The sequence below is a fragment of the Rhinoderma darwinii genome, chromosome 1, assembly GCF_050947455.1.
Source record: "Rhinoderma darwinii isolate aRhiDar2 chromosome 1, aRhiDar2.hap1, whole genome shotgun sequence".
Taxonomy (NCBI): domain Eukaryota; kingdom Metazoa; phylum Chordata; class Amphibia; order Anura; family Rhinodermatidae; genus Rhinoderma; species Rhinoderma darwinii.
The window spans coordinates 182,561,096-182,587,130 of record NC_134687.1 but is presented as its reverse complement, the minus strand read 5'-3'; the positions used below and the strand labels follow the sequence as shown (position 1 = coordinate 182,587,130).

At 42.6% G+C, this 26,035-nt stretch overlaps 1 protein-coding gene across 1 annotated transcript in view; it reads left to right on the top strand.

The window, feature by feature from the left end:
* Window positions 1-26,035, top strand: part of LOC142757730 (venom factor-like) — a 328,633-nt gene that overhangs the window by 100,825 nt on the left and 201,773 nt on the right. The window contains 4 exon segments of the mRNA XM_075860640.1: window positions 1,095-1,212; window positions 6,892-7,007; window positions 16,307-16,447; window positions 18,617-18,811. Of these exon segments, the coding sequence (XP_075716755.1) occupies window positions 1,095-1,212; window positions 6,892-7,007; window positions 16,307-16,447; window positions 18,617-18,811 (570 nt within the window).

Here is a 26,035-nt window from a genome sequence, read left to right as displayed (position 1 = left end):
ACCTGTCTGCACCGAGCCATTCATGGCTCACGGCACAGTGAATGCTTGAGCAAGGAGCCGTCAGCTCCTTGCGCCAGCATTGAATTCAACCGTATCAGCGTCCTGAGGACGCAGATACATTTGGAACCGCGACCTCAGTGAGTGGCTCACGACCCCCCAGGGGGCCGCGACCCACAGTTTGTAATGTATTGTATTGTGATGTTTATGTTTGTGTTTGCGGTGGAGAGAGGAGAAGGGGGCCTGTAATTTAAAGCCCTCCCTCCTCTGCATACACAGACCGCACAATACAACACACATTGCCATCGCGTTGACATTCTCTTCCTGACTGGCTGGAACATGGCACACTGAGTGTACCATGTGACCATGACGTCTAAGGAGCCCTCAGCCCTTCTCATCTATTACTAGGCAGCCTGGTGCTGGAAAATAAAGAATTACACGGTTAGCGCTGTGTGGCAACAGGGGCCCTCTGGGACCACTGCAACCTTTATAGCTATGCCACTGTGGGCAGTAGAGCGGCGCTGCAGCAGAACAAGGTGAATAACAGTATGTCATTGTCAGCATTTTTAAATATATCTTCTGGGCAATGAGTAGCCAATGAAGAGACTGCCAGGGAGCAGTGGAAGTATAGGAATCAGGGGAGGAGAGGTGGATTAACCGGGCAGCGGTTAATCCAGGATGCAGGAGGTGCCAGATTGTTATGCTCATACACATTAGATGAACGGTTTTGGCAGGACCAGGCGACTATCGAATGTGTATCTGGTGGTCCCGACCCTCCCCTGACATCTGGATTTTAAAATTACCAATCTTTTGGTTTCAAGAGAGATATGTCGCTGCTAGAACCGAACATGTGTAGGCAGCGGTTGGGAGGAATAGCTGCTGGCTGAACTAGCGTTCAGCTGATTGCTATCTAAGGTGTATGGTCACCTTCAGAGGGGCGGCACAGAGGAGGATTTTGCAGTAATCTAGGTGGGATAGAATGATTATCCTAAGGAAGGCCATCAATATAAAATCCAGGAAAACCCCTTATAATGTTTTCTCAATAGATCTACATAAATAATTATTGCATATAACATTATTTCTCATTTTATTTGCAGATAAATGACGGAGAAGGGAGTGTATTTCTTAAAAGAGAACAACTCTTAGAAGCTGTCAGTAATGAAAACGAGCTAATTGGACTCAACATTTATGTAAATGTCACAGTCTTTTCAACAGGTATAGATTTATTTTTGAAAAGTAAATACTCCTTATGTCTCATTGTTAAAATAATCTATTGATAGGAATGTAATTAGGCTGAATTCACGCTGCTTGCAGTGTCCGCTACGCGTTTGCTCCGGGAAAGCTCCTGGCAAATACAGCAATAGTATCCGGAGGCCAAAATGACAGTATATCTTTTTTTTCAATTGCTATATAGAGGCATCACCCTGTGTGGCATACATTTTTCTTTTCCTTTTTTTTTACATGGGAGCCTATGGGCAACATATGCCTATACAGTGGCATGCATCGGAGGTATACATCAGGAAATACTCATGACGCAAGCATTTGACTTATACTGCAAACGCAGTGTGAATAGACCCTTATTTGCATTTTCAGCGTGATTAGGGTTGCATGCATCGGCAGCATGCATAATGTAATTCAATTTAATTTGCAGAGTCAAAAGTCAGAACCACCTAAATAGATGTATAAGGCCATTGGTCTACTACATAATGAGAAATATCAAATTAATCTGACATTATGTATCTTAAAGGAAACGTGTAATCCAAAAATCACCTATTGTTTAAATGTAAGTTTTTATGGTAAACATATTTTTAAAGAATTTTTTGTAACATTTTTTTTAACATTTTCTATGTCGTTATCTATATTTAAAAATAATCCTAAAATCATGCTGTTTTCACTCTGGCCACTGAGCCTCAAAATAGACTGACACTTCCTGTTCTGTAACAATCACTTTTCAGCAGTCATCTCATTTTCATCACAGGCAGGATTACACTGAAAGGTAAGGACCTATTCACACGACAGGGAATCCCGATTTTTTTTATGGGCCGGTAAATTTACCGGGCTGTCAAAAAATGTAACATGCCCTATTTTCGGCCATTCTGCCAGCCACACGGCTCCTATAGAAGTCTATGGGGCCGTGTAAAGCACGGCTGTCACTCAGATGTGATCCAAGTGATGGCCGCGCTTTCTGCCGCTCGTTCGCTCTCTTCTCCTTCTCACAGTGCGAAGTGCATGTAAGGAGGAGGAGGAGATTTTTTTGCTCCCTGTAGGAGCGGAATCCCTAATCTCCGGCCACAGCATTGCCAAAGCTGTGGCCGGGGATTCTACTCCAGGAGAAGTCCCTAACTTCACTGTCTATATATGGACAGTGACGTCAGGGATTTCTCCTGGAGCGGTCCCCTAATCCTGAAGCGGAATCTCTGGCACTGTGGCCGGTGTTTCTGCTCCATGAGAATTACCTGACTTCACTGTCCATAGATGGACAATGAAATCAGATTTCTCCTGGAACAGTCCCCTACAGTGGCGCTATCTACACAGGGGGGCTGTGTGGCATTACCTACAGGGAGATGTGTGGCACTACCTACAGGGGGGCTGTGTGGCACTACCTACAAGGGTGGCTGTGTGGCACTACCTACAAGGGTGGCTGTGTGGCACTACCTACAAGGGTGGCTGTGTGGCACTACCTACAAGGGTGGCTGTGTGGCACTACCTACAAGGGTGGCTGTGTGGCACTACCTACAAGGGTGGCTGTGTGGCACTCCCTACATGGGGGGCTGTGTGGCACTACATACAGGGGGCTGTGGCAGTATCTACAGAGGGCAGTGTGTGTCATTATCTACAGAGGGAAGTGTGTCGCAAAAAATTTACAAATTAAATTTATTTGTTTTTAAAACGGACAGTGAAAAAAACCGGATGCAATACGAGTCAAAGTCGGCAGAGGAAAAGGACCAAAACGGACGTTTTTATCGGCAGACACTTGGACCCTGTCGTTTGAATAGAGCCTATATATAGATAACACAGGATCCACCATTTATAATAGACTGACACTTCCTGTTCTGTAGAGATCACTTCTCAGCAGTCATCACATTATCATCGCAGACAGGATTACACCTATATATAGATAACACAAGATCCACCATTGACAATACGTGATGAACACAGCTCCCCTCTTATCTCTTCCTGCACAATGACCTCTGCACAGGTCACAGAGCATGCCTAGAAAACTCTCCCATACAAGTCTATGGGTCTCCTCATGTTCACAATTACCTGTGGCCCATGTGACTGCTGTAAATTATATCTCTAAATGCTGCTCACAGCAGCTCAGGCGAGATGGCTGCCCCATGATGTTAAGAAAAAAGTTTATGTTTCACTATGTGATTTTACTTCGGAACAAATAATTTAGGTAATACTTTCACTTTAAGCAAGCCATAGACAGTCAGATGTCTCACTGACATTGTTAGATATCAGCATGCCCTCGGAATGCTTGAAGGGGTTGTCTGGTGTAGAAAACCAATTTTCAAATATTTTATTAGGGAATTCCGAATTAACCCCTTGCAGTCACAGCCATTCTTTGTTTTTTTATTTTTTTTCACTCACCGCCATCCATGAGCCATAATCGGAATTGGAAAAAAATTTGATTCCTTAATGTTTTGGGAGGTTTCGTTTTTACGTCTTTCATCGTGAGTTAAACACGACAAATTAACTTTATTCTGCTGGTTAACCCCTTCAGCACCCAGCCTGTTTTGGCCTTCAGGACACAGCCTATTTTTTCAAATCTGACATGTGTTACTATATGTGGTAATAACTTTGGAATGCTTTTACCTATCCAAGCGATTCTGAGATTGTTTTCTCGTAACATATTGTACTTTATGTTAGTGAAAAAATTTTGTTGATAAATTCAGTATTTATTTCTTAAAAACACCAAAATTTAGAGAAAATTAGCAAAAATGTGCATTTTTCTAAATGGAAATGTATCTGTTTGTAAAACAGATAGTAATACCACACAAAATAGTTACTAGTTAACATTTACCATATGTCTACTTTATGTTTGCATTGTTTTTTGAATGTCCTTTTGTTTTTCTAGGACGTTACAAGGTTTAGAACTTTAGCAGCAATTTCTCATATTTTAAAGAAAATTTATTTTTTCAGGGGCCAGTTCAGTTCTGAAGTAGCTTTGAGGGCCTTATATATTAGAAAGTTCCAATAAATCACCCCATTTTAAAAACTGCACCCCTCAAAGTATTCGAATCAGCATTCATAAAGTGTTTTAACCCTTTAGGAGTTTCACAGGAATGAAAGCAATTTAGAGGTGAAATTTACAAATGTTATTTTTTTTGCCGAAATTCATTTGTAATAATTTTTTTTTTGTACCACAGAAGCTTTTACCCGAGAAATGCAACTCAATATTTTATTGCCCACGTTCTGCAGTTTTTAGAAATATCCCGCATGTGGCCCTAGTGTGCTAATGGACTGAAACACCGGCCTCAGAAGCAAAAGAGCACCTAGTGGATTATTTTGGGGCCTCCTTTTTTTTTAGAATATATTTTAGGCACCATGTCAGGTTTGAAGAGGTGTCGTGCTGCCAAAACAGTGAAAACACCCCAAAAATGTTTCAATAAATATATTGGAATTAGTCTATAAATATGAAAATCTACATTTTTTTCTGAAAAAACATAGAAATTTTTAATATTTAAAAGGAATAAAAAAGTAAATGCACCCCAGCATTTGTAAAGCAATGTCTCCCGATTATTTCTTGCGGGAGGAGTTGTAGTTTCTATTGACACCATTTCAAGCAGGAGTGTGCAACCTGTGCCATTGGACAGGGCGCATCACTCCAGCAGGTCGAAGGGGGCACTGCGCTGGCTCCCCTCCCCTGCTTGTGTTTTCTTCTCTCAGTGGCTTCACTACCGCTGTAGCAGCCATAGCGGCTGCTAGTGGCGACACGGGCGACTATGCCGCCCGTCGGGACGGGCACCCCCATGTCCGGCGGTGCCGCCGCTAGAAGCCACTGTAGCGACGCCACATTCAATAGTATCTGTGTCCTTAGGACGCAGATACTATTGAACACTACAGCAGAGCTGAATGGCACTACCTACAAGGGGGTGTCTGGCACTACCTACAAGGGGGCTGTGTGGCACTACCTACAAGGGAGCTGTGTGGCACTACCTACAAGGGGGCTGTGTGGTACTACCTACAGGGGGGTGTGGCACTACCTTCAAGGGGGCTGTGTGGCACTACCTACAGTGGCCTGTGTGGCATTACCTACAAGGGGGCTTTGTGGCATTACCTACAAGGGAGCTGTGTGGCACTATCTACAGGGGGCTGTGTGGCACTATCTACAAGGGGCATCTGTGAGTGGCGGACTGATGGTAACTTTACTGTGAGTGGCGGACTGATGGTAACTTTACTGTGAGTGGGGGGCTGATGTTCATTTTACTGTGAGTGGGGGGCTGATGTTCATTTTACTGTGAGTGGGGGGCTGATAGGGATTTTACTGTGAGTGGGGGGCTGATAGGGATTTTACTGTGAGTGGGGGGCTGATGTACATTTTACTGTGGGTGGGGGGCTGATGGTCTTCAAGTGGTTTCCACCTCTGACCTCCAATTGAAATGAATAGGAGGCAGAAAATACCTACGGTGCTTGTTTGGAGTGCTTTTTTGCCTGCATCTTTTGCATTAGCTTCAACGGCTTAAAAAAAACACACAAAAAAAAAAATAAATTCAAATAATGCTGTCAATTTAAAATCTGCCTCAAAATTCATGAAGGAATTTTTTTCGTTTGGGGGCACTGTCTGCAAGGGGGAGGTGGGGTGCTGTATGACACTGTCTACATGGGGAGGTGGGGGGCTGTATGGCACTGTTTCCAAGGGGGAGGTGGGGGGCTGTATGGTACACTGTCTACATGGGGAGGTGGGGGCTGTATGGCACTGTCTACATGGGGGAGGTAGGGGATTATGGCACTATGTACACGTAGGAGGTGGGGGATTATGGCACTGTCTACAGGAAGGCTGTATGGCACAGTCTACAGGGGGGCACGATCTACAAGGGGGGGGGCTGTGTGTGGCAGCCAGGAAAGGGGTGCATTATACTGTGTGGAGGCAACAAAGCAGACATTATACTGTATAGGGGCACTACAGGGAGAAATATGCTGTGTGTGGCACTTATGGGCATAATACTGTGTGGGCACAATTAGAGGACAAAATACTGTGTTCTTGAAAGGGGTTATAATATATTATTAAATATTATTATTATTATACTCTATGGGGGTCACTAAAGGGGCATTATACTGTCTGTGGTGCACTAAGGGGGCATTATACTGTGTGTGGGCACTATATAGGGCATTATACTGTGGGGCATTATACATTTTTATGGGGAATTTTTATTATGATGGAGAGGGGCGCACAAAAGATAATTTCGCACAGGGCACCATCAATTATAAGGCCGGCCCTGGGCACAAGCAGCTGCCGCAACGATTACATGAGAGGGCAGCACTAAGAAGAGGACTTACATGTGTCCTAGGAGCAATAAACTGCCTGTTTGCAGAGTCAAGCAGGCTATGGTACAGGAAGCTTTAGCAGAGAAACCCCCCACTTCCTGCAGCCCGTCTCCTCTTCTCTGCACCTAGAGACTGACTTTTCTTGACAACATGGGGTGAACAGCAGATTTCAGCAGCGGAGACAACTACTGGCAGTAACTTCACACACAATTTGCATGGATGAAACAACTACATTTTATCAGTAGGTAAATTACAAAGTTGTTCTATATGGGGTAAACTAATAAGTTGTATGAAAAGTTAGTGTCCATTTAAGGATTTACAACATGCAAATGGTCTATTGAATTTGTTTTTTTAATTTCCAAGTGAATAAATTAAAAATTGTTCTTTTTTTTCTTTTTCCAGATGGTGACTACGTCACAGCTCACAAAACCAATGTCAAGATTGTCTCCTCACCATATAATATTGCATTCACTAGGACTTCTTCTTATTTCAAACCCGGCTTTCCATTTAAAATAACAGTAAGAATTTTTAGTGGAGAAAAATAAAAAATGATGCTGATTTTAAGCCTTTGGGTGACAATGGATGAAATCCAAAGCAGAAAATCCAGCAGAAATCCGCAATGTATAGGGCATGCTGCGGATTTTTCTGCAGCATATAAATGAGGTTTTGTATAAACGGATGTGCTGCCGACAAGGATGAAATTGTATATGTCCTAACGATCATACTAATGATCGTTTGGGCACATATAGTACCGATGATTGCTCCATGTACATGGAGCTAAACAAGCGCTGATTGACTTGCAGGCAGTTAATCTGCTAATGTAAAAGTACCCTTCTATCCTCATTATTAGCTGCTAGTTCACTACATTTGTAACATGGTGTTGTGTTATCACTATCTTAGAAAAAAAGTGTATAAATTGTCTGGTAAAATAATTTTACTAAATGCTAAAAATAACGGGAGATACATGAATCCCACTATAAAGTCTTTATTTGAAAATAAATTCCAAGCAGATAATATTTCTACAGGGAATAAATGAGCATATCTAAGCAAATGTACAATTAGGGTCAATTAAAACGAAAACACTAAGGGCAGATTCAGACGAACGTTGCGTTTTTGCGCGCGCAAACAACGCAGCATTTTGCGCGCGCAAAAACCACTTGACAGCTGCGTGTGTCATCCATGTATGATGCGCGGCTGCGTGATTTTCACGCAGCCGCCATCATAGAGATGAGGCTAGTCGATGCCCGTCACTGTCCAAGGTGCTGAAAGAGCTAACTGATCGGCAGTAACTCTTTCAGCACCCTCGACAGTGAATGGCGAACACAATATCGAGAAACCTGTTAAAAAAAAAAGAAAAAGTTCGTACTTACCGAGAACTTCCCTCCCGGCCGTTGCCTTGGTGACGCGTCCTTGGTGACGCGCCTCTCTTGACATCGGGCCCCACCTCCCTGGATGACGCGGCAGTCCATGTGACCGCTGCAGCCTGTGCTTGGCCTGTGATTGGCTGGAGCTGTCACTTGGACTGAATTGTCATCCCGGGAGGTCAGACTGGAGGAAGAAGCCGGGAGTTATCGGTAAGTCAGAACTTCGTTTTTTTTTTACAGGTTCATGTACATTGGGATAGGAAGTCACTGTCCATGGTGCTGAAACAGTTTAACTCTTTCAGCACCCTGGACAGTGACTTTCTCCTGACGTCGCGTACTGGAAATTTTTTTGCCGGGTTCGGCCAAAACGAGTTCGGCCGAACCCGGTGAAGTTCGGTTCGGTTGTCCGAGTTCGTTCGTCTCAAAGACACTCCGTTTGGATGTTTGGAAACAGAAAAGCACGTGGTGCTTTCCTGTTTACATTCATCCTTTTGACAGCTGGTGCGCTGTTTCAGTCGGTTCGCACGGAAGTGCTTCCGTGCGACCTGCGTGGTTTTCACGCACCCATTGACTTCAATGGGTGCGTGATGCGTGAAATACGCGGAGATATTGAGCATGTCGCGCTTTTTGCGCAGCTGACAAACGCTGCGCAAAAAGCACGGACTGTCTGTACTGCCCCATAGACTTGTATTGGTCTGTGCGTGGTGCGTGAAAACCACGCGGCCCGCACCGACCGAATACACGTTCGTGTGAATCCCCCCTAAAAGATTTTTACAGGTCCTGAGAAGAATGAAATTTTTATATACACACACACACACACACACACACACACACACACACACACACACACACACACACACACTGTACTCGGCAATTGTTTGCAGCAGTTTTCCACAACTATCTAAAAGTAAGAATGGTTTCAAAAATAGAAGTGTTAATAGTTTATTTTATCAAAATACAAAGTGAATAAACAGAAGAGGAATCAAATCTTCTGGGTGCATGTGCACAAAGTCATGGATGTTGTAGGATTATAGTCATGTTTATGATTAACCAAATATACCAAACTGGTGATAATGATCATCATCTTCATATGTAGGTTAAAACACAGTCATTAACTGTAACAGAAACAGCTGTGTAGGGGGCTAAAAACTGGGTGAGGTACGGTCAATCTCTGCTACAAAGGTGAGGTTGTGGAAGACAATTTCATGTCACAGTTCCACCATGGCAAGACACTGAGCACATCAACATGACGCAAGGTAGTTATGCTGCATCAACAAGGTCTCTCCCAGGCAAAGATTTCAAAGCAGACTAGGCTTTCAAGATGTGCTGTTCAAGCTCTTTTGAAAAAGCGCAAAGAAACAGACAATGTTGAGGACCGTAGACACAGTGGTCGGCCAAGGAAACTTAGTGCAGTAGATCAAAGACACATCATGCTTACTTTCCTTTGAAATCAGAAGATGTCCGGTAGTGCCATCAGCTCAGTACTGGCAGAGACCAATGGGACCCAGGTGCACCCATCTACTGTATGGAGAAGTCTGTCCAGAAGTGGGCTTCATGGAAGAATTGCGGTCAAAAAGCCATAGCTTCGACATGAAAACAAAGCCAAGCGACTCAACTATGCACAAAAACATAGGAATTGGGGTGCAGAAAAATGGCAGCAGGTTCTCTGGACTGATGAGTCAAAATTTTAAATATTTGGCTATAACAGAAAACAGTTTGTTTGCCAAAGGGCTGGAGAGCTGTACAATAATGAGTGTCTTCAGGCAACAGTGAAGCATGGTGGAGGGATTTGGTCAGGATTAATGGTATCCACAATGCTCAGAAATACAGGCAGATACTTATCCATAATGCAATACCATCAGGGAGGTGTCTGATTGGTTTCAAATTTATTCTGTAGCAGGACTGTGACCCCAAACATACAGCCAATTTCATTAACCCCTTAATGACCGGGCCTGAAAAGGCCTTAATGACCAAGCCAGATTTGTTAAATCTGGTATGTCTGACTTTATCAGAGAATAACTCTGCGAAAGTTTTGAATATCCAAGTAATTCTGACATTGTTTTTTTCGTCACATGTTGTAAAAGTAGACTGATATGATTTGCGGAAATTAATGAAAAAATTGAAAAATTGAAGAAATTTTGTAAAAATTATAATTTTTCCCTATTTTTAACTGCAATATGTCACATATGTACATACATACTGTACAATTTTTTTAATTAAATATATATTTCCATCGCTTTACTCTTACTATTTACTATTTTTTTGGAGCAGTTTAGAAGACTTACAAGTTTAGTAATGATTTTATAAATTTTGAAGTACATTTTGTTTTCCTGCACCAAGCCAGGTTTTCAGAGGCTCATAGGTGTCAGAATGGTGGAAACCCCCACAAGTGACACCATTTTGAAAACTACACCCCTTAAGGTATTTATTAAGGGGTGTTGTAAGTATTTTGACCCCACAGTTTTTTTGTAAGAATTCATGCAAAGCAGGCGTAAAAAAATATAATTTCACTTTTTTCATAAAAGTATCACTTTGAAGACCGATTTCTTTGTAAAGCGACCATGAGAATGAAGAAATGCACCCCAAAATCTATCACCCTGTTTCTCCTGTTTTCAAAAATGCCCACATTGTGACCCTAATGCGTTGCCTGGACACACGGCAGGGCCCGAAAGGAAGGGAGCAACCGGAGGCATTCAGGTCTCATTTTTGCTTGAAAATGTTTTAGGCCCCACTGTACATTTGGAGAGGTTTTGAACTGCCAGAACGATAGAAACTCCCCATAAACGACCCCATTTAGAAAACTAGACACCTTAAGGTATTTATCTAGGGGTGTAGTGAGTATTTTGACCCCACAGTTTTATGCTAAATTTAATGCATTGCAGGTGAAATAAAAAAAAAAACAACACTTTTTATATAAAAGTATCACTTTGAAGACCGATTTCTTTGTAAAGCGACCATCAGAATGAAGAAACACACCCCAAAATCTATCACCCTGTTTCTCCTGTTTTCAAAAACACCCACATTGTGACCCTAATGCGTTGCCTGGACACACGGCAGGGCCCGAAAAGAAGGGAGCAACCGGAGGCATTCAGGTCTCATTTTTGCTTGAAAATGTTTTAGGCCCCACTGTACATTTGGAGAGGTTTTGAAATACCAGAGCGATAGAAACTCCCCATAAACGACACCATTTAGAAAACTAGACCCCTTAAGGTATTTATCTAGGGCTGTAGTGAGTATTTTGACCCCACAGTGTTTTGCTAAATTGAATGCATAGCAGGTGAAAAAAAAAAAAAACAACACTTTTTATATAAAAGTATCACTTTGAAGACCGATTTCTTTGTAAAGCGACCATGAGAATGAAGAAACACCCCCCAAAATCTATCACCCTGTTTCTCCTGTTTTCAAAAATGCCCCCATTGTGACCCTAATGCGTTGCCTGGACACACGGCAGGGCCCGAAAGGGAGGTAGCACCCGAAGACTTTCAGGACACACATTTTGCTTGAAAATGTTTCAGGTCCCATTACACATTTATAGAGGCACTGAGCTGCCAAAAAGATAGAAACTCCCCATAAATTACCCCATTTTGAAAACTAGACCGCTTAAGGTATTCATCTAGGTGTGTACTAAGTATTTTGACCCCACAGTTTTCGCAGGAATTAATGCAAAGCAGGTGGAAAGAAAATTTTATTTCACTTTTTTTCACAAATGTGTCATTTTAAGGTCAGATTTCTTGTACAGAGGACATGAGAATAAGGAAATGCACCAGAAAATGTATCACCCTGTTTCTCCTGTGTTCAAAAATATCCCCATTGTGGCCCTAATGTGTTTCCTGGACACACGGCAGGACCCAAAAGGAAGGGAGCACCCGGAGGCTTTCAGGACACACATTTTGCTTTGAAAATGGGAGGATTCTACTTTTCTAGATTGAGAAATAGATGTCCCTAACAGTTTCTACACCCTATGACTATGTCGTGCTAAGAAAGCAGCTGTCCTGAAATCATGTCAGTCCATAGACATTATGTATATCAACCCGTTCTGATATATAGTAAGTTAGAGTGGGAAAATGTATTAAACTGTTGGCGGAAAAAGGCAATATATCCAAAAAAAAGGAGGAAGAATGTATCCAGCTATGTGGAAAACTAGAGCATGTTCACAGGATGAAAGAAAATTTGTAGGGCTGTAATGACTTTATTATTAAAAGTGACTGGTCATACAACGTCTCTTTAGCTCCATCAATCCCTATATAAGGGACGAATGTGCCAAGTGACGCGGTACACCATAACAAGCCCCTGCCCGGCAAGGTAGGAACCGCCATGTGCACAAAACAACCAATCACCTGTAGAATATATAAAGGGGCAGTGTCCCACACCGTATGTATAGATACAGTAAAGGACCACTACTCCCCAAATTAATGTCGCTATTTCTAGAAGTATTGTCGGGTGTAAGAGGTCCACCAAAAACCCGAACAAAACTGTAATAAAGCCCATAGTGTATTGATAAGGACAAAACAGGGACTTATGCATAGACCAGGGTTGGAAGGACAAGCGGAACAATAATATCGTGACTCACTTCGCTGTCCTCGTTTGCTGCAGACCCGACACCGTTTTTTGGGGTATTTTTGGTTAGATGTTGAAGGGATGGGGTGTAAAAAATGTTTTTCAACAAGTCGGTGTACATCCTCTGACTCATGGACTACTCTCTGGTCTGCAGATTGAAATAGGAGATCTTCAATCACTTTCTCCTGAAATTCAAAGAATGTCGCCCTGCCCGCTGATTTTTTGTACAGGACAAATGCGTTCTGCATCGCAACCTGAATTTGTTATAGCCGATGACACACACAGGCTTTTGTCTATCTGCAGAGGCCCCACGTTCTCTAATAGTTGCTGTTGCACTTGAATGGACAGTGCTGATCATGTAGACGTCCTTGCGGTCACGAAATTTTAAAGCCAGCATCTTCTCCATTTGAAAAGTGCATGACTCCCCCTTTCGTAGTTTTTTATTCACAAGTTGACGTGTTGGCACAATGAAGGGCGCTAAACAATGGCACACTGGTATAAAAACTGTACGTGTATACATGATACCCCTTGTGTAGGAAAGGGCCAATTAAATCCCACACAATCTTACCAGTGGTACCAATATTTGGAGGGCACCCTGGTGGATTAAATTCACTGTCTTTACCCTCGTAGATCTTAAATGCACATGTGTAGCCAGTAGTGCTTTCACATAACTTGTAGATCTTTACCCCGTATTTTGCACTTTTTGAGGGTATGAATTGACGGAATGAGAGACGCCCTTTGAAATTTGTGGGATTCCACAACCTGGCATGAGGTGACGAAGGCTTATTGGCAATGTACTGCCTGGCATACAAATTTGTTTCCTTGACAAAATGTTCCAAAACTTGGTCCGTAATAAAAATATTAAAATAATTAAGTGGTGAAAAATGACTGACATGGGACTTATGCCAGGAGTAGCAATAAAGTCATTTATGGTGGGAGAAAATAAACTCGTGGGTTCCCACACTAAATCGGTTTGGTGGGGTTGTGCAATTTCAGGGGCTGCACTTTGAACGGACGTTGTGGCAACTGCGCCGTCTCCCATATCACTGGTGCTGGGTCTCATATCCATAGAATCCCTTGAAGCGACACTTTCGCTGTCGCTTTCAAGTAAGGCTGGGTTCACACGACCTGTTTTCAGACGTAAACGAGGCGTATTATGCCTCGTTTTACGTCTGAAAATAGGGCTACAATACGTCGGCAAACATCTGCCCATTCATTTGAATGGGTTTGCCGACGTACTGTGCAGACAACCTGTCATTTACGCGTCGTCGCTTGACAGCTGTCAAACGACGACGCGTAAAAATACAGCCTCGTCAAAAGAAGTGCAGGACACTTCTTTGGACGTTTTTGGAGCCGTTTTCTCATAGACTCCAATGAAAACAGCTCCAAAAACGGACGTAAAAAACGCAGCGAAAACGCAGCGAAAACCGTGAGTTGCTCAAAAAACGTCTGAAAATCAGGGTCTGTTTTCCCTTGAAAACAGCTCCGTATTTTCAGACGTTTTTGGTCACTACGTGTGCACATACCCTAAAAGCTCAACTTCAGATGCAGAATCCGTATCTGAGCATAGCATCTGATAGGCTTCCTCAACGCTGTATCTTCTGGCAGCCATAATGATAATACAGTCTAAACCGCAAATAATAAATGGAACTAGCGGTTTCAATTTTTTTTTTATCAGCTAAGGCCTCATGCACACGACCGTAAAAACACCCGTTATTGCGGGTCGTAATTACGACCCGCAATAACGGGCTCATAGACTTCTGTTACCCACGGGTACCTTCCCGTTTTCTCACGGGAAGGTGCCCGTGCCGTTAAAAAAATAGAACATGTTCTATTTTTCTATTTTACGGGCCGTGCTGCTATACTTTATAATGACAGCACGGCTCGCAAAAGCGGCCGGCTGCCCGCGGCCGGCCGTGCCCGGCCATGCTCGTAATTACGAGTCGTAATTACGAGCACGGTCGTGTGCATGAAGCCTTATCAACTAAGAACACTAAAAGAATGAAACTTTTTTTTTTTTTTTTTTTGATTGTTTTTTTTTTTTTTCAAACCTAAACCTAAACCCTACGCCTAACACAAACCGTAAACCCAAGCCCAGAACAGCACCCTACGCCGTCTAAGGCCCCATGCACACAAACGTGTTTTTGCGCCGCAATTCCCCCGAAAATCCACGGGAGAATTGCGGCCCCATTCTTTTCTATGGGGCCATGCACACGACCGTAGTTTTTGCGGTCCTTGCACGGCCCGGGAGCCCGGACCGCAGAAAGAACGGGCATGTCTTATTTCGGCCCTGTTCTGCGGTCCGGGCTCATTGAAAACAATGGTGGCGGCCATGTGCATGTCCCGCGATTTGCGGGCGGCCTGCGGCTGACAGTCCGCAGCCGGCCGACCCGAAAATCACGGCCGTGCACACGGCTACGGTCGTGTGCATGAGGCCTAACAGCGTACACGCCGTCTAATAGCGTACCCTAAAAAGAAAGTCGTTTATAGTACGATTCTTAGTATATACAGTAAATATATTTATATATATATATATATATATATATATATATATATATATGTATATACTATATACTATAAAATACTGAAAAAAATGTTTTTTTTTTTTAATAAACTGTGTGTGAGGAACAAGTGATTTTGTGTGGGGACACTGACACACTTGTATCTGTTTCTCTCCACAGCTAGAACAGTGAGGAGAAACAGATACATGTTTTTACTTTTATTTTACAGTAGTGATCACTATGATTGGATCTCATAGTGATCACAAAAGATCAGGAACCAATACTATTGGCTCCTGATCACTGCTCTAAGAACAGAGCTGCTAGCAACAGCTCGTTCTTAGAGCAGGAGCTGTCATTTAGACACTCCCGGCGGCTCTGTACGCAGTAACAGCATGTGACCGCTGTGATTGACTGTAACAGCGGTCACATGCTGTTACGACGAAATCGGCAGGTCCTGATGGCTGCACTAAGAACCGGACCTGTTACTTACAGCCGGTTTTTAGTGCAGATGTCACCAGGGTGCCGTTAAACCCCCTCTACTACAGCGACGCCAAAAGGCGTCGCTGTAGACTGAGTACCTGCACCGCCTGACGTCAAAAGACGGTGGGCGGTCGTTAAGGGGTTAAGAACTGTCTTCAGCGTAAGGAAGAACAAAGAGCTCTGGAAGTGATGATATGGCCTCCACAGAACCCTGATCTCAACATCATCGAATCTGTCTGGGCTTACATGAAGGGACAGAAGGATTTGAGGAAGCCTACATCCACGGAGGATCTGTGGTTAGTTCTCCAAGATGTTTGGAACAACCTTACTGCCGAGTTCCTTCAAAAACTGTGTGCAAGTGTACCTAGAAGATTTGATGCTGTTTTGAAAGCAAAGGGTGATCACACCACTTGCATTTTGTTAATTGATAAAAAAAACTATTACTACTTCTAAGGCTGGGTTCACACACCCTATTTACGGACGTAATTCAAGCGTTTTAACCTCGAATTACGTCCGAAAATACGGCACCAAAGCGTCGATGTTCTGTGCCGACGGTCATTTTTTTTACGCGACGCTGTCAAAAGACGGCGCGTAAAAAAGACGCCCGCTTCAAAGAAGTGCCTGTCACTTCTTGAGACGTAATTGGAGCCGTTTTCCATTGACACCATGGAAAAACAGCTCCAATTACGTCCGTAATGGACGCAGCGAAAAGCGCCTACACATGCCATTACGTCTGAAATGCCGGAGCTGTTTTCTCCTGAAAACAGCTCCGTAATTTCAGGCGTATCAGATGTGTACGTGTGAACATACCCTTACTTTGCAGCATTTTTCCACAACTGCCTAAAATGTTTGCACAGTAGTGTATGCATATAATAATGAAAGGGCTGTGACATTGACTATAGTTTTATCTGATAGGTTTCTATTACAAATCCTGACATGACTCCGGCAGCAGGTATTCCGGTAGTAAGCGGAAACGAAAGAGGACGATCAACAGCGGAAGGATTGGCTCAACTGACCATTAATACACAAGGCAGTCAAAAAGAGCTACCATTAACTGTAAGTTTTATTGTGACTATAAAAACTATCAAAAATGTATTTCTATTCCCTAAGAAACTAATGACTTTAAATATTGTTTCCCTAACATTAATAAACACTTCTTTATTATTATTTTTAGGACAATCTGACAATGAAGGATGGGATTACATGCAAAAAAGAATATATCGGTTTTAGTAAATAAATGTTTTGTTTTTTTAATGAAAAGTTATACAATATACTTACTGCGTCAATTCCTCATGTTTTTTTTCAGATCTCTGCTTGCAGTCCTTCAATACGAACCTTCATTCTTTACTTCCAGTGGATAAAACTCTATTATAATCATGTAATGGACACACAGATGCTGGGCTAGTTTGTCACGATCAGGCGTCTGTACACGAACATGGACCCACTATGTTACTACTGGATGCAATGGATCCCGAGCATCCGCTATTCTCGTTGTTCTGCTCCTATGATGGAGCAGAACACCGGAACCTGCAGAGCAGATGTGAACATAACAATATGGACTTTGTGCAGGGAATCCCAGAGATACCATAAATATTACACAGAATTGTGTGTTCCAAAGACAACTCTGAAAACAGTCCAGCTCAAACCCAAAATAGCAAACAAACACCTTTACATATGGATATGATATAAATAACCTTGTTGCATAGGTAAGCAGCCACAGACTGAGCACTGCCTATCTGACAGGCCTGTCCCTTCCAGAAGCTATGGAGAGGTATGCACAGCAGCTGGGGGTCCCATCTGATTACATTTATAGTACTGCTTGAGAAAGACTCCCGCGGAGTCGAAATGTAGCTTTTTATATATCTGGGATGTGTTAATAAACACAAATATATTTTTGCCACATGGATGCTGTCCTCACGTTTTTGTACCAGTAGTCTGTCCAGCTGGGATTTCTGGACACGGAATTTGCATCTCTCTTTATAGTGGTGAGAATCCGATCAAGTGAGTGCTGTGGAATACTCTTTTACATTTTCAGTACAGTCATCGATCTGTGTCTTGTACCTGTGTGTCCATCACATGACCATGGAGTAATCCCCTGGGAGTAAACAACGATCTTGAAAACCGTGAGGGATTGATACAGAAAGTATTTTGGAAAATCATTTCAGTTTTCATTTTACAAAGATTAACATTGATTTGCTGAAACCGGATAAGCCCTTTAAAGCCTTATGTCATGCTTACTGCATGCTTACTCCACACTGCTAGTAGGATAAAAACCCCTGTAGCACATACTTTTTTATTTTTTTATTTGATCTTTCTTCCTATCGTCAATCTCTGTCCTCCCAAATTATGCAGTAACCAGGTAGCATCTTGTACTCCATATCTGTATCATGGGTGGCCATGTGTAGCACAGAGCAATTACTGGTAACCATACAGATTGTTTGTTTGTATCACATATATAGACAGAGTGGTCATAGCCATCTTGGAAGAAAGATCATACAGAACATACAAAGACCATGCAGAACATACAGAAAGATAGTCTTAGAATTAAAGAGGCCATAAACATTAGATTAATGTCGGCTGAACCTATCAATATCGGCAGGATCAGCCTATTATCTAATGTGTATGGGGGCCACCTGATACTCCCCCGATGTTAGATGTCGGGAGAGAAGGATAGGGCAGTTGGATTTCCACATGCCCGATCCTTATGCTCCCAGCAGAAAAAAACTGCCGCCAGAGGTGTTTGGCAGTGGTTTACTCCCCTCTCCCGATTGAGAACACATGCACGTACAGCCAAACCAAATGTTAATGTATATGAGGGAACCGGCAGGATTTTAACCTACAATTACTAGGCCAAGTTCTATAGAGATAGAGGAAAATAAACAGCTGCCGGATGAGTGTGTGGCACCAATGATGAAATAATAAACCAAGCAAGAAAAAAATCAAACTTGTCCTATATTCCCCAGCAGACCACAGACAGGGTTTTCATAGCTGCTAAAGTCATGTGAATATCTGTGAGCAGTTTTAGGTAGATTATGAGATTGAATTATAGCTAGTCTTTAGGGGTATGTTCACCCATGGTGTTTTCTAAGTTTTTTCAAAAATGGCCGGACAATATTTAGCTTTTATTTTTATACAAAATTGACGAAAAATTTGTAAATAAATGTTTTACTTTATGTAGATTAAATTGTACTGTAACTAGTCATGATATTTTCATGCTTTTGTTAGGTCAAAACTGCTGATAAAGCTTTGCAAGATAATCAACAGGCAAGCATAACAATGAGTGCAAAAGCATACCAACCTACATGGAAACAAAATTTCCTCTATATAGATAGTGAATATGTAGATGATGCTGTCAAAATCAATTTGCATATAAACAGCGAAGATAATATAGAAGAAAACATTAAATACTTCACCATTTTGGTAAGGAAATTTTCTTATATTCTATATATTTGTGTTTGTGTATATATTTTTTTTTTTCTTCTGATCATTAGTCTGTGAAAAAAAAACATTTTACATTTTCTGCAAGTTATAAAGATATAATGGGACAACATTTAAACATAGTTAGAGCAAAAATAAACACGTACAATATGTAACCTCCATAGCAAGTGTTTGTTTTGTCCTTTTAGGGAACCTGTCACCAGCATTTCCCCTATTGAACTTTACTTATCCCACACTGGCCGCTGCTATCAAAAGTTCATTGCCGTTATCCCCTCTCCTAGACTACTCCACCGACTGTAAATAATGGTCTGCAAACATTTTGCGCCTTTTATTGTAATAATCCAGTGTCCCATTGTACACACACCAGAAAAGGACATCAATGCACAAGTGCAGGATTTTGTGTGCTGGGGAAGGCGATGGGCTGTCAATCAATAGTAAGGAGGCGGGGTAAACTCGGAAAGATTTGAGGAATGAAGGTATGGCTCTTTTCAAACGAACATATGACTCTTTTCAAACGAAGATTTTACTCTTTTGTGCTCATTTGCATACGGTGTGGGAACACTAAAAAACTCAATACTAAGGGCTCATGCACACGACCGTAGCCGTGTGCACGGCCGTGATTTTCGGGTCGGCCGGCTGCGGACTGTCAGCCGCGAGCCGCCCGCAAATCGCGGGACATGCACATGGCTGCAGCCATTATTTTCAATGAGCCCGGACCGCAGAACACGGCCGTAATAAGACAGGTCCGTTCTTTCTGCGGTGCGAGCTCCCGGGCCATGCACGGACCGTAAAAACTATGGTCGTGTGCATGGCCCCATAGAAATGAATGGGGCCGCAATTCTCCCGTGGATTTTCGGGGGAATTGCGGCCGCAAAAACACGTTTGTCTGAATGGGGCCTAAAGCTACAGAGCCGACTAAGAAAACAATTATAGGTTATATAGAAATGATTTTTCACCCACTACCACCTGGTATTGCTGGTTTAATAGGTGAAATGCTGGTGACAGGTTCAATCTAAACTAAGTTCTACAATAGTAATAACTCAAGAGGCTGATGTGCTAAAAGCATTAACAGCAATTTTTTACATTTAGTAATACTGGGCTGTATTGAGTCAGGTGCTTCTTTATTGCAGAAACAGAGGCAGACGGAGGCTGTGTCGGTGGAATTTATTCCCCGCTCCCCTGGGCTCACTGCTCCCTCAGGGTTGGGACAGGCCAGGCCCCGTCCGGTGGCCGCACAGACTGCGACTTTCAGAGCCAGCACAATTCTGGCTTCTAATACAGCCAGACTTGCAGAATTACCCAGGGGTGCCCCTCCCCCCGGCTCACAGGCCTGCGCCCGTAGTTATACCCACAGCTGCACCCCTCCCTAATAGCGCTCTACAGAACACTGTGGAGGGCACATGACACGAGTCTTGTGCACATCCCCTAGATGATGAACCCCCACTCTCCCTGTGCGACAGTGGAGATGACCTATTCCCTTCTGAACAAGGACAAGCCTCCATTCCCCCAGTGGCATCCTCTGCCTTAAATGATCAGGTGCTACTACACAAGGATTTGGGCCTGGTATACATTGTAGCCACTGATCACTAGTCATAATGTCAGGTCCGTATTTCACACCGAATAACCACCTCTGTAAATTGAAAGCTGAAGGCATGCCTGGAGAGAAGTACATCACACAGAAATGTTTGATACAGCTTCCCTCTCATCAGAAAAGAGGAGAACTGAACTTTATTCAGAACAAAGAAACAGACAGAGGAGACACATGCCCCTCCCTCGAGATGTGGGACTTGCTTAAGTCCCATTGGCTCCTCTGCTGTAAGTTTTCCTGTACATTCTTCTGCACACTCCTCTTTGCATTCCAGGGGGCGGTGACTTCCATAGGCGTGTTATGCAGGCTCTTTGTGCTCCATTAATCCAATCTCTTTGTGTAATATACTGAATCTATATATATATATGTAAGGATAATATTTTTCAAACAATATACATGGTAATGATCCCTGACAGTCCCCCCTAAAAATATTATTCTATCCCTGAGTCTTGCCTATCGACCTACCACTGACCACTCGAACCAGGCGGGTAGGGGTTTTGGATTTCTTCACCAGCTTGAGACGAGCTACTCCTGATGAGTGACCCCCCTTTGTACCTGGACTTCCAAGGTGTCGGAGTGGTCCTAACTTTCCCTATTCTCCTCTGGATACAGGATGGTTGTCTTGATATAATCTACAAACCACTGCTGGTTGTAATATATATATATAATTAATCCGGTCTACATTTTATTAATGGTAACAACTGTCGCACTGTCACTTACTGTCCTAATGGGACTTTTACCCCTGCAGATATAACAGGTCATGGGCAGCACAGTGACCTTCACCTCACGCCTCCACACAAAACTCCTCAGATTGTAATTTGCAGCACCGTGGCATATTTACACACATTATAATTATAAACCTCAGACATTATAAACAATAGGGCCTCAACTAATTATCATAATGCTATCACCCTCAGGTTTCGGGTCCCATCAGTTCATTGCCAGTCCTGTACACTATCGTCTTCTTCTTCTCCTGTCTTCTGCTCTTCACTGACTGTCACCCTCAGGGTAACCCACACAATTGTGGAGTCAGACTACGTTGGTGTCCAGTGGGGGAGTTATTATTACCCCCTCCTAGCCACATACTTATCAAAACACTTGATCCTGCTGACATATTCACTCAGGTCTTTGGTCTTTACTTTGATCTTTGCTGATGTCATCAGGACTCGGTTTGGTCCTTCTCATCTGTCCGACACCGTCTCCTTTAGTTTACGTCATCAGGCTGTACATAGCACCTCATGCTGTGAGCCTGGGGTGAGATCCCACGTAGGCGGATTAGTGGAGTTGTATTGTGACTATCAAACCCTCCGCATCTGTACTCTTCCTCTGGTAAGTTACTTGTCTGGGCGGCCGCTTAGAATTGTGACACTGCCGTCAGTTCATGATAAACGCGTTGTAGTGGCTCAGACTGCGCCTGCCGCATCTCAGTGATGGAGTTCATCGTGTTAAAAGTCTTTTAGTTCATATTTACTGGCACTTGCTGGGGACCCCCAACTCTTGTCAATTGTTAAAATAAATACTAATCTGGTGATAACATCATCCGCATACACTATAAACGTTGTTCTAAATACATACAATAATGTCAGGCCCTTAAATGACATCAAACACCTTTATATATATATATATATATATATATATATATATATATATATATATAAAAGGAAAAACTTCTCTGTTACAATGGACAGGGCACCTCGAAGATGTGTAATTTATTGGGTACATTTCATTTGCACTTGGTGATACCCTTTCAGCGGGATTTGTACCTTGATCTCAGCTGATTGCCTAGAACATCTCCACCTCACAGACACATACACAGATTCCACATGTTTATCTGACAAGTGTCTTAAACCTATTTTTCTTACTCTAATCTGGTTCGTTCTACCTGGGAAGGCCTCTCAAGGTCGGTTCTCTTCGTGGGAGGCGGGTATGATAAGGTTGGCACCGGTCTGCCAGGACTGTTCTGTAGGCAAATCAAACAGCTCTAACAGAATTTAGCAGCATCAGCTGTAAAACCTGGGGCATACCAATTAGATCTTACCACGTCGATCCTTGCAGTCTTGGGGCATATGTGAGGTCATACACCATCAATGCAAGTGCCAGCAAGAGTGCCTTGGGTGTTACCGGTTCACCTTCCCTTATCCGTCCACATTCTGTTAGAATCTGGTTCTCACGCCTTCCGCTCCCAGTTGGACTCTTCCTGTGGAGAACAAGCTTTTTCATTGTATAAACATTAATTGATCTTAATCAAATAATTAATTTGAAGAAAAACATTAACAAATAGCATCTTTACATCGAATGTTCACATTGGTCAGTAACTAAAACTTACAAACTGATTCTTCTTCTTTATATACATATCTCTACTTACACATATACACTGCACAGAATTCTCTGCTCTAAAATTTCCCTTTCACAACAAAAATAAAAATAAACAAATAAAAATGTTTTCGAATGGGAATATTCCGCTTCTGTACCTTTTATCTGACGCATGACTCTAATAGTCCAATGCTAAGGCTGGTCTGGAACTTTACATAAAACTTAACCTCAGTATTTAATATTCCCACAACACTTCTTAAATACAATTATTAAACAAACTAACCTTGGGACAATGTCTAGAGAACTGCTGACATCTTATCATTGTACAAACACCAGTTCAATACTTGGGATAACACTGTTCCCCCGTCCCTTACACACAACGTCTGCAATGGGGAAGATATCGGCCGGGCTTCAGGCCCCCCCTGAGAACAGGTCTACACACACGAGCACATTGTCATACACTTCTACCTGGGGTAGTTGTATGTTCTGCAGTCGCTGGGACGGGTAATCTGGCCGGGCTGCACTTTTCACAGGTACCTTTGCTGTTTTACCTATGTCATGCCGTACGCACATCATGCCGACTGCTACAAACCTAGTGGTGGCATTATTGTATCCAGGGACAAGCCAATTTACTGACACCTGGCTGCACATATCCTTGTTGTCAGGTCTGTCTTCTCTCGCTCTCTCAATTGGCTTACCCGATGATCCAATAAAGTTCCTACTACCAATGGGCCCATAATTGTGGGCGATGCCAAAAGCGTACCTAGTGTCAGTGTAGATGTCGGCCGTCTTACCTTCTGCCAGGTTACAACCTCAGCGAGCACCTCCAACTCCGCTCCTTGAGATGAACAAGAAGGTGAGAGTGGTTTCTGGATGATTTACCTGGTGCCCCGTATCCTGTCTTGTACATATTGTATAATAAAATATCTCTTTATTACAAATTTACATTAAAAACCCATGTCACATATAGATAGAACATCTCAAAGGGGTGGCGTCTTCATCCTCTAAAATAAAACCAAATGTTATACACTTCTCCACACTCATCTGATAATCCAGAATACTTTGAGAATCTCACTTTTATCAGGTTCTGCAAATACTTGATTAGTACAAAAACAAATAAAAATAAAACATTCCTAAAAACTTTACATCAAATTAACAATGTCCAGACAATTTTTTGTTCTGCCTTTTCCCTCATCTAAATCCATAAAGACTCGTGTGAGTGACGTCACCTCCTGTGTAAATTTGCTGGAGGGGGATGGTCTCTTACACAATACCTCATATTGGGTGGAGACTACAGCACAGCATACCCAGTGCCATATTTACTGTTCTGGAAAGATCTGGAACCATCTACACAGAAAAAACTCAAAATTTAGGTTACTCTCATACACATTTAATCTGGATTACTCATTGGGGTCTCTTACACATTTTTAGATCTCCTGAAACCAAATTAATTAATTCAAAACAAACCAAAATTGTACCTGATCAGTTCCTTCACCAAATTGCACCTGATCAGTTCCTTCACCATTCCCCCCTTTGTGGACTCTGCGAAAGTAATGTAGCAGAGTTCAAAACTACATCCCAACATAACACTAGTTTAACCCCCTGTAATGTAAAACAGCCTGAAACAAAAATGACTTTTACCTGACAAATACATTTGATCTTTACAATGACATAATTTATGTGTGAAATCAAAACCAAAACAATTGTAGTTAGTTATTCAATAAAACAGAAAATATTATCTCTGATAACATTAATTACTGCAAACCAATAAACTGTATATAAAAATAGGGAACGGTGGGGGCACATACATTTTCAAAACCACGTGTCTCACAGTATCTGTAGTTTAATACATCTGAATTAACATCAAAACACATGAAATCTGATCACATCAGAACACATAAATATCGGAACTTTTATAAACAACAGCGCATGCGCAAAGAGAAGAAATTTATTTAGGTTTGTACACATTACTGATATATATATCTCTCAGCAGTGCATATTGAAATCCCTTTGTCTCCTCAGCCCTGCAGACTGCACCCAGTCAGCCCCCCTCCTCCTCCCAAACACAGCACACTACAGGGGAGAGGGAGGGGGGTCACACACTCACAGCTTCTAACAGCGTCTAGTCTCACAATCTTAACACTTTCAATGCCGGCAAAACAACATACGTATCTGCAATCATTCATCACACTATTGTATAGGAATTATCTACGTTCAAAACATCAACCACATAATTTGTAACTGTATCCAATCTGTCGGCCACCATCTCTATATTATGATGACGTGTTGTTTCATCAGTGAACTAGACTGGAACTTCTGTAAATAGAAAAAAACACTACAAATGACAAAATTAACAAGCCGATTATTTCATACTGATTTGGTTGGGCCGGGCGTGGCCACATCAGGGGCAGGGGGGGGCAGCCTCTCCCATTGGAAACACAGTGCGCAGCTGTGAAGGGGGGGTGGTTTCCCACCCACAATGAGGACACACTCAACATGAGGTACGGACACCATTACCGGGCATCGGCTGGTCCTGTGTTTTCTAATACATATAACATACAATACCTTTCTTATTCCTAACTTCCATTCACTTCACCAAATCATGAATAGGATCGGGTGATCCTGATGATTTGAATATGGACCGTAAACCATCCATTCTAACAGTCTATATTATACACGTAACTTATATAACAATTTTCGGTCTACAACTCTCTGGTCTGGCCACTATATTTCCTACAATTTAATACACGACTTAACAGTTTTTTGTTTTTTTTTCAGTTTATACACCCCGCATATGCCTTATCACACGACTTATCAGTGTTTTTGCACTGCACCCCGCGTGCACCTGTCTTAAGTCTTATCAGTGCATTGCACCCCGCGTCTCACGTCTTATCAGTGCATTGCACCCCGCGTCTCACGTCTTATCAGTGCATTGCACCCCGCGTCTCACGTCTTATCAGTGCATTGCACCCCGCGTCTCACGTCTTATCAGTGCATTGCACCCCGCGTCTCACGTCTTATCACACATGTACTTATGCCCGCGTGCCTATCCACGACTTATCACACATGTACTTATGCCCGCGTGCCCCTGTATAAGACAGGTTATAATACTATCCACGACTTATCACACATATATATTGGGTCCGCGTATTTTCTATCTTGTCCCTAATTACCCAGAGGATGGTTAGTCGGGCGCGACTAAGGTCTCACAGGTTTTTGACCTCACAGCGGAAAATATCACGAAGAGAAGAGAAGAATGATCCAGCGCCAGTGATGGTATTAAAAGGGAAAGGCAATTCCCATGT